The 9,139-nt window shown below is 44.6% G+C and overlaps 1 protein-coding gene across 1 annotated transcript; it reads right to left on the reverse strand.

Annotated features, from left to right (window-relative positions):
- Window positions 1-1,308: 1,308 nt before the first annotated feature.
- SLC35E1 (solute carrier family 35 member E1) lies at window positions 1,309-8,724 on the reverse strand. The gene is made up of 5 exons (XM_029963907.1): window positions 8,634-8,724; window positions 8,130-8,267; window positions 7,364-7,489; window positions 6,641-6,886; window positions 1,309-6,013 (listed from the first exon to the last, which is right to left on the reverse strand). The coding sequence occupies exons 1-5, from the start codon at window positions 8,691-8,693 to the stop codon at window positions 5,780-5,782; spliced, it is 804 nt and encodes a 267-aa protein (XP_029819767.1). The 5' UTR covers window positions 8,694-8,724; the 3' UTR covers window positions 1,309-5,779.
- Between the last annotated feature and the right edge of the window lie 415 nt (window positions 8,725-9,139).

Here is a 9,139-nt window from a genome sequence, read left to right on the forward strand (position 1 = left end):
TTTTTTTGGCATCCCATTGGAACCTTAATTTTGACCCACAGAAAGGTGCCACTGTGATCAAAGCCAGTAAAACAAACCCAGTGTACTACATCCCTGTGGGCTCTGAATTCTCAGGTGGGCACCTAAAATTTGGGGGGGATTAAAACTGAGGGGGATTAAAATGCAGAATAATTCCGCATTATTCACTCTGAAAATGAGATTTCGCCTCATCTCACAAGGGAGACATGAAGACATTTCTCAGCACTCTTGAACCACCCCAGAAAATAACCCCCTAAATATGGATTTTTCAGAGCACGAGGCATCTGAGGCACTGATAAAGCATCAACAGCCTGGTAATAACCTGGCTTTTAGTTTGGCTGTTACCTAAGCAGGGATTTTTATAAGTAAATTCTGTTGTCAGATATAAAGATAGAGGCATTTTTTACCCTTTTCATTCACAGATCTTTACACTCCTCTCCCCCTCAGCTCCCTGGTGCCTGCAGAGCTGCAGACGTGCCTCCTCTGCTCTGGAACCACCACCTCCAAGATGCAACTCAAGTTGTCAGAAATTAATAAATGGCATTAAAAGAATAGACAGAATTAAAACCAAGCATGTAATTTAGCACTGATTCCCCTTGGGGGACAAGGCAGAGCACTCAAGCTCCACAGATACCACAGGAATGATGGAAAAAGGAACAGGGATGTGTGGGAAGCTCAGTGGAGAGCAAACTGAACCAAAAATACAGCTGGGTAAGGAATGAAAGTGCAGATGCTACACAGGGACATTAAACAGGCACTTGTTGCTGTTAAGTGACTCCATTTCTTAATGTAGTTAAAGCAAAAATGTTCATTTCTGGTCCTTAACTTTCCTTTTGCACCTGAAAGGGTGCAAGGGGAGTTTCCTGTTGTTTTTCCACGTGGGATTAAAAATACACCACATTTACATACCTGTGGGATTCAGGAAGCCATTCCTTCAAAAGCAAGGTGCTGAGGGATCACTTTTACATCCAAGCCAAAGGGTCCAAGGCACGGCAGAAATGGCTCAGCTTCTCCACTTCCACGATTCAAAAAACCCCCACAACTCCCCCCCACACACCTGAGGACCATTTCCTAGACATCAAAACTCAAAGCAGGGCCCAAATAATTTGGTGTCCTTTGATATTTTAGGTAAAACTGGATCTACAGGTGAAAGGGATCATCCTGGAATCACCCAAGGCCAAAAGCCAAACTCAATATCCAACCTGGATCTGGAATCACTGTCTTCTTCAGCCTCAGGCATTAAATTCACTCCACAGGATTTCCCATCACACAGAGGACACTCAGACTTCCTCACAAAGAGGCAGAACTGTTTATTATTAACAAGACATACCATGAAGACCCCCCTGTATCATCTACAGATATAAAACCCCGGGAGGATGGATGTTCCCCTGTATCCAAATTACAAATGAAAAAAAAAGAACCATAATACGGACTCAGCCCATGATTCCGAGTCACTCTGCACTCCTGGAGGTTCACAGACCCCAAAAGACCAGATTAAGTTCAAATTTTGGCTTATGTAAGTTTTCCTGCTGCCACCTTCCATCCCAACACCAGCATTCCTGATTTTCCACCGGAGCCTGCTCGGACACCCTTCAGCTGCCACATTCCTCAGCTTGTCCCCAAAATGCCCCAAAAGCTGCAGAGGGGTCTGCCAAAAACCATCTGCACACCTGGTTTAAGGCAGGAAGGAGTCCCAGTACCTGGAAGTCCCCAGTGGGGTTATTCCCATCGTGGAATCCCCTGTATCCCATATGGGATCTCAGCAATATCCACAGGGAGCATCTGGCCCAGTGACATCCAGAACTCCACAGGACAGGAGTTGAAGAACAGGAAAACAACACCAAAGTTGTTCATTTGCTGAAGGGCAGGATTTCACCCAGAAAGGAGTGTGGGGTTGGTTGGGAGGCTTTTTTTGTAAACCCACCCATATTCACATCAATTTTTGGAGTTCTAATATAAAAAAAAAAGCAATAAAAAGGGCTTTTTATTTTTTTTTTTCAGTGAGTGCCACCTGTCACTTCAGGGTCACCAGATTTGTTTCACTGGCCTGGGCCATCACCACAAAGAGCTCTGGATTTTGTTTTTAACAGCTCCACAACACGGCTCAGAAATCCAAGCTTTAGAAAAACAGAACTTCCCCTTTATTTATATTGCACCTGTTTCACAAAGAGCTACGTGGCAGAAGTTCCTTCTGCTGCAAAAATGCTACATCAGAAAAATGTGGGTTTGGACACAGAGTAAAAAGGAAAGCTCTTGATTTTCAGGAATCAGCAGGAGTTGACCCCAAATTACTGGTACTATTTTTATAAATCACTCTACACCTGCAAGTCCTAAGTATTGCCTCAATTTTATTCAGCATCCAGTTCTTTAAAAACCACAAGCATTTTACCAGATGATAAAGATGCTCTAACCACTACTGGGTACTAAAATTGAATCTGCAAGGGAAATATTTTGAAGATCTCTTGAGAGAGCACCAAATACTCTTTGGAACCACCAACAGAAAACCCACACAGAGGGACAGATTTGGTTTGATACCTCTAGAACTATCCATTGGGAAGAATTTCCCAACGTTGGGATGTATTTACATGTTAAAAATGCATAATGGAAATCAAAACATCTCAAAGGATACCAGTCACCGGTGTCCTAACCCTGGTTACAGGAGCTTCAGACTCTGTAAGCACCCAGAGAGGCATTACCCACACAGCAAAACATCAACCCAGCTCCTCACAGCTGGCCATTATGGCAAGGAATAAACCCAAACCAACCCTCCTGGCTTTAATAGCAGGGTCATTATACAAGATTGTCTGGATTTGCCCTTTTTATTCCAGTGTTTCCGTACTTTCTACACACCTATGTACAGAGTTAAATACGTCATTCATTTACAAGCCATGGTAAAACAAACGTCCCACTTTGCCAAACAAAATCCTACAGAGGTCCAAGAATTAAAATATATATTACAACAGCATCAGAAACTTCCTTTCCCTGAATGTGGACAATATTGCTTAAGGACTGGGATTCAGGATTCAGCAAAACCATCTCCTGGAACGGCCTTGCTCGACCGTTTTAATTACACCTTGTACAACACACAATTATCCCTGTTGACCACAGGCCTGAACTGCAGGAGCAGGAGCACTGCCAGGAGTCTCCAGGGAAGGGATTCACTCTCTGGGCCCTAAACAGACAATATCCTCATTTGGGTCAGCCCCCTTTTGCAAGCACAGGAGCTTTACTTCAGAGACACAGCGAGGCCACGAGCCCAGACTGGAATTTGGGACAAGTAATTTTCAACAGAAAGCCCTACAACCTGCTGCCGGGCTGGAAAGAAAAACCTGAGCTAAAGACCTGCCATGGTAAACGTGCAGTGCAAGCTTTCTATGAGAACTGTTGCAAAAAAAGGTCTGGGTATGTTCTTTAAAAGGAAACCATCTAAATGCATTTAATAAAGGCTCTGATCTGTGGGGATTAGCTCCACGGTACAGCTGGGGTTGTATGAAGGTGGCACAGCAGCCAACACATGTACAGATGAACTCATTTACCCCTGCACATCCCTGGGGTCCCAATGCTACTTTTTTTCTGGTATTTCACCCCCTCAGGGTGAAATGAAGTAGGGAAACAGGCACAAAGAACACAGTTCAGCATTTGCAGGTGTCTAAGAGGTCACAACCAGCTTCCCTCGAAAGCAGCTGAACTTCAGCTCCTCTTAAAAATCTCAGCCTAAATCTCTCACCCTCAAATCAGTCTTTTGCAGAGTCAGCACCTAATCCAAATCCAGAGCCCACAAAATCCTTTTTACATGTATGTAAAAGCATCTACATATTGGGAAGTGAGCCTCAGAAATACACGTTTGGCACTTTCCCCCTATTAAAAAGAAACAATTATACATATTTTAATATTGGAACGGGCAGTTCTTTCACCTGAAAGAAAACTTTCCTCGTGACCTTGTTCACCTGGTTAGGGACAGATTTATTTAGATTTTCTAACCTAAAAGCCCAAGTTCTCAGCTACATGAACAGATTGGACTCCAGTCAAGGCAAGGAAGTTCTGCTCACACACAGCAGCAGCAAATTGAACCCATCTCTGAAGTTTCAGAAGGACCATTTCCTCTTTTGGACTGTATGGTGGAAGGCTGTTTATGTGACTACCACCCCAGCAGCCAAAAGAGTAAGATTCAGCTTGATTTTGCACTTTAAAAAATAAATTCTTTATCACCCAGAAAGGAGCCAAGTCATCATCTCACATCATGGAAATGGTCACTTGTAAAGCAATAAATAAGAGGAGGGAGTGTTCTGTGTCACACCCTGAATTTTGTCACTGGTGTCTATTACCCCTCTAGTAAAAGCATAATAATTATGCTATCAAAGTCTCCCTGTACAACAGCTTGTCTGGGAAGGAAAGAAGGCCCCTAAAATTCTTTTGCTAAAGCAGTAACAAAAATCTGATTCAGTGAAACTCAGGTTCAAAGTTGGGTTTCACTTCATTCAAAGGAATTTCACTCCATGCAGAAATGCAGTACCTGACACACACAATCACCTTGCCTAGAAATTAATTATGTTCATTTATACTGAATCAGCTCTTAACCATAAATTATCTATTTACTGCTGATTCAAATAATTTCTCCTTGGTTTCCTATTCAAGCCAGGAGAGCTGCAGGAACAGCACAGGACACAAAATTTAACTTCTTTCAGCAGAAAGTGGAAGTCAGGCTAAATCCACACAGCTACTCCAACAGCAGTAATTAAGAAATTAAAAAAAAAACCAAAACAATTAGGGGCTAAAAAGACTCAAGAAACAATTAAGAATTATGATTATTCAAACCAATGCATTCATAAGATATGAATCATATAAATCAGCACATTGTATGCTTAAAACTGAGAACAAAAGACCTTATAGCTCTCAATCTCTAAAGCAACAAAAGAGTTTTGGAAGAACAGGTGTGAAGCAAGTAAAAAATAAAATCATATTATTCCAAACACTTTATTTGTGAAGGAGTTTCCTGCATGGCCAAGGGAGAGCAATGTCTGAAGTTACAGGACTTACATGATTCAGAAACAACTACGATTTTAAGCTTGGCTTGGCTGTTCTCTACAGCGACCGGGGCGACAGTGATGTGGAGAACTGTTTCTCTGTGCCTGAAGCACAATTCTGGGGAAGCTCAATCCTTCCACTGTCTGCTCCTTCAGAAACACTTCTGGTTTGTCCTCCAGGACTGAAGGCAGAGGCACAAGAGTAGTGAACACCCAGGTGGAGTTCCACGGATGCTGGAGATGAACTCAGGTTTACTTGTCTGCAACTGAGACACCTCAGTCAATCCTCCTCAGACAAATCCTGATAACCAGAAATATGCTTCACTTCCACTTCTTTCTGAAAGCTTCATTAAAAGTATCATTAAAACATTATTAGAGAACAAATTAAAGGTGACGTTACCGGCGTGGAAACGAGATACTGGCCAGAATTCAGCTGTCAAGAGAATAACCAGCTGACAGACTTCGAAAGGAGCAGTGACAGATGTTCCACTGCAGTTACACACGAGCACCTCACCAGGATCTCTGCACATGGTTTGGTTCCAGTCTCAGCTCTGGCTGCTCCACGTTTAAAGCTCTGCCCAGCAGCAGCTGCAGGTTTGTGCCGCTCCCCTACACACACAACTGCCCTGCTGCCAAACACACAGTAAATGGCTTTGTGACATTCATGGATGTACTGACAGTCTCTGATAATGCTGGGGACACTTTGACCTCGCAGTCTGTACCTGCCTGCCAGGACTCTAGATATCAAAACGGTTCAGGTTGTAGGTGGAGGGGTAGCTCTGCCGCCCGTACTGGAAGTGGTCTGTGAGGACGTTGGCCCGGCCGTACTGAAGGTCTCCGTGCTGGGCAAACCCCGTGAGTCCGTTCGGAGACTTCTCAGGAGGGTTTCGGTGCCGTTCCAGATTCACAAGGTCTCCAGTTGTGACGGGAAGCAGCTGCTTCTTTGCTTCTTGGTTTGCATCATATTTTGTCTAGGAAAGGGAGAAGGAATGTTTTTCACGGGATCACTGAGGTTGGGAAAGAACTCCGAGACCATCGAGTCCAATCTGTGCTCGGTCCCCACCTTGTCACCCAGCCCAGAGCACTGAGTGCCACGTCCAGTTGTTCCCTGGACACCTCCGGGGGTGGAGACTCCACCACCTCCCTGGGCAGCCCCTTCCAATGTCTAACAACCCCTTCCATGGAGATAGATTTTTTTTAAATACCACCTGACATACTCATACACCCCAAAAAAGCAAACAATTAATCTACAAATAATTCTACAATTAATCACTCTCTACGCCTGTTAAGAGTCTTAAAATATTAATAGCTTCTAATAAAAACCTAATTCCTCTCACATGCTAAATGAACACAAGCTGCTCTTTTGCTCAAAAGGCTTGAGTTACTTCCCAATCTTCCCTTTTCAAGAAAACACGAAGATCAAAACTGAAGTTTGTGAGAGACCCAAGCACCCAAGTCCTTCGCTTGGGCCACGCTCTGCAATAGAACTTTATGCCCCGTGCTCCACATTTCTGTGCCATTTCTCTTGTACAAAAAATAATTCAAAGCTACTGGAGTGTTCCAACTGCACTTCCTGAGTAAACCAAGCAGCCCCTCACCTTGTTGTACAAGAAGACCCCGAGGATGGCCGTCATCATCCCCAGGACGTTGGTGCTCGTGACGGGGTTGCGCAGCATGATGAGGGACACCGTGATCACCATGATCCTCTTCGTGGCGTTGGCCACAGAGTAACTGAGGGGGCTGATCAGGTTGAGGATACTGAAGGCAATGACGTTCTGGGCAAAGTTACAGAACCCACTGATTACAAGCAGCATCAAGGTCCAGGACCAATGAGACATCGAGCTCTGCGTTAAAGCAAACAGGAGGAGAAAAAAATTATCTCGGGTTTCAGGTAACAACCCAAACACAACCTGAGGCACTTCGTACCTGCCACTGGCAGGGGGGATATCTCAGCTTCACTCTAAAGGGGCCCCAAGCACGACCACTGTGCAAGTACCAACTCGGAGAACCCAGAGGATGTACCTGCCCCACACATCCAGGGAGCCTTTGTTCCCCTCTCCAGCTCCCAGGATTCCCACTGTTCCCACAAGCTGCCTCTCCTAACCCTGACAGGAATTCTCACGATAAACACTGTGTACATTGTTTGTGAAACAACCTGCAGGTGTTTCACAACATTTCCTTCCCCGTTGATAAGGAACTACACTGAAACACTTTAGTGCACTTTTTTGGTTGGGCGGTGGCGTTCCTTGCTGGGTTTTATTTACTTTATTGAACTCCTTTCTTAATAGCAAACAGTTCCTCCTCCCAAATACAACACTTACCAAGTCATTCTCCACTAGGAAGGAAGAAAGATCTACCAAAACCCACGTTGGGATCATGAAGAACACAGCATGGCACCCGAGGATGTTCAGCAACCGAAGATGATGGATTCGGGAATCTCTTAACACCTGACAAAAGCCATTATTGAACAGCAGTAAAGACACAGTAACAGCTTTAGGTGACAGATAAATTAGAAAAATAAGAAAATACTGTCAGAGTACAAATTTCTTATAAGCCTGACCAAAGAAAAACAGGTGTCCATTTGAAAAAAATATGCTTTTTTGAGTGGTGACTCTTGGTATCAATAAGATATTAATATATTTTAAAAGCTCTACAAACCAGAAATCATTTTGTAACTAACTAGAGCCAAGATACACATTTTAATTTTGTTTCTAAGATTTCAAGGAGGGCCCAGTGTTGACACTGAGTCGTTCACTACAGAGAAAAGATTTGATACAAGATACATTAAAAGCTTTCAAATGAACTGTAAAATTTAAGCACTATTGAACTGTCAGTAGAAAAAAAAATATCCACGATGAGGAGTAAAGAAAAGGCTCAGGATAAACTCTGAGTTCTGCACAATTTTCAGCTTCAACAGGTAGGAAGAGCTGCAGGAACATGCACATGAAACAGAAACCATCCCTTTGGGCTCCTCTGACTGTAAAATCAACTAAAAGAATATATATATATATATATGTACTTGCAAGTACATACTGTCTGCTAAAGAATGATGCTGCTGAGCAACACTATGAAGAGCAGAAGTGTTACCTTCTTTGAGAAGATGTTCTGAAGGGAAAAGCACAGAGTAGCAGCAAGTGCACTGATGAGTCCCCACATGTCAAAGGAAAGCTCTGTGACGGTGGCCAACAGGACACCAGTGATGATGGGGATCAGAGACAGGTACACCTGGGAGAGGAAGAGAGGAGCACCTTGCATCTTCTAAGAACTTTAATTTCAACTCAGTTTATGCATCCTGATGATTTAGGGGGGAAAGGAGAAGGACGAATAAAGCAACAGAACCAGGGATCAACTTTTATACTACTGCAGCTCAAGGAAATTAAGTAACTAAAATAGATACTATAGAGCATCACCTTGCTCAGTGTTCACGTTTTACGTTCTTAATAAAAGGAAAAGGAACTTGTAAAATCTGCATAATCTAATTCCAGTCACAAACCCCACCCAGCTACCCAAAGCCCGAGCTCTGCTGCCCCTGCCAGCACAGCACACCCCAAACAGCACCAAGAGAAGAAACCTCAGCAAACCTGTCCGCACCTTCGTCGTCTGCTTTTCCTTCATGATGATCCGAGAGAGGAGAACCACCCAAATCGGCATCGTGGCTTTCACTGGGGATGGGAGGAAAACATCCATGGGGACACCCCGGGCCACGCTGGGATATCCCTCCCTGTCACCCTGCTGGGCACTGCTACCAACACAGGCTGGATCTCGGGGCTCTGGGACACTGTGCTGGGCACCCACAGGAGCACACACCAGGTCCTGGATCCTGGATCTGGCACCAGCACCCACCGAGGACCAGGACACAGCAATAGGCAACCACAGGAGCACCCAGTGGGTACTGGGACACCTCACTGGGCACTCGTATAAGTACACACGGGGCTTCAGGTCACCGCACCCGGATCTGGTACCAGCACACTCTGGGTACTGGGACACTGCCCTGGGCACCGACATGAACACACGCGGGGCTTCAGGTCACCGCGCTGGGCACCAGTACAAGCAAATGCAGGGCCCCAGGACATCCCCCAGGACATCCCCCCGAGGTC

The sequence above is a fragment of the Manacus vitellinus genome, unplaced genomic scaffold (genome assembly GCF_001715985.3).
Source record: "Manacus vitellinus isolate BGI_N305 unplaced genomic scaffold, ASM171598v3 scaffold_64_pilon, whole genome shotgun sequence".
NCBI lineage: Eukaryota > Metazoa > Chordata > Aves > Passeriformes > Pipridae > Manacus > Manacus vitellinus.

Excerpts from the sequence above, each read along its gene's own strand:
- SLC35E1 (XM_029963907.1), bottom strand. The coding sequence starts at position 8,693 with ATGCCGATTTGGGTGGTTCTCCTCTCTCGGATCATCATGAAGGAAAAG. Across the intron at positions 6,887-7,363 it reads TCCTAGTGGAGAATGACTTG|AGCTCGATGTCTCATTGGTC; the intron begins GTAAGTGTTGTA and ends GCTTTAACGCAG. Across the intron at positions 6,014-6,640 it reads GGGTCTTCTTGTACAACAAG|ACAAAATATGATGCAAACCA; the intron begins GTGAGGGGCTGC and ends TCCCTTTCCTAG.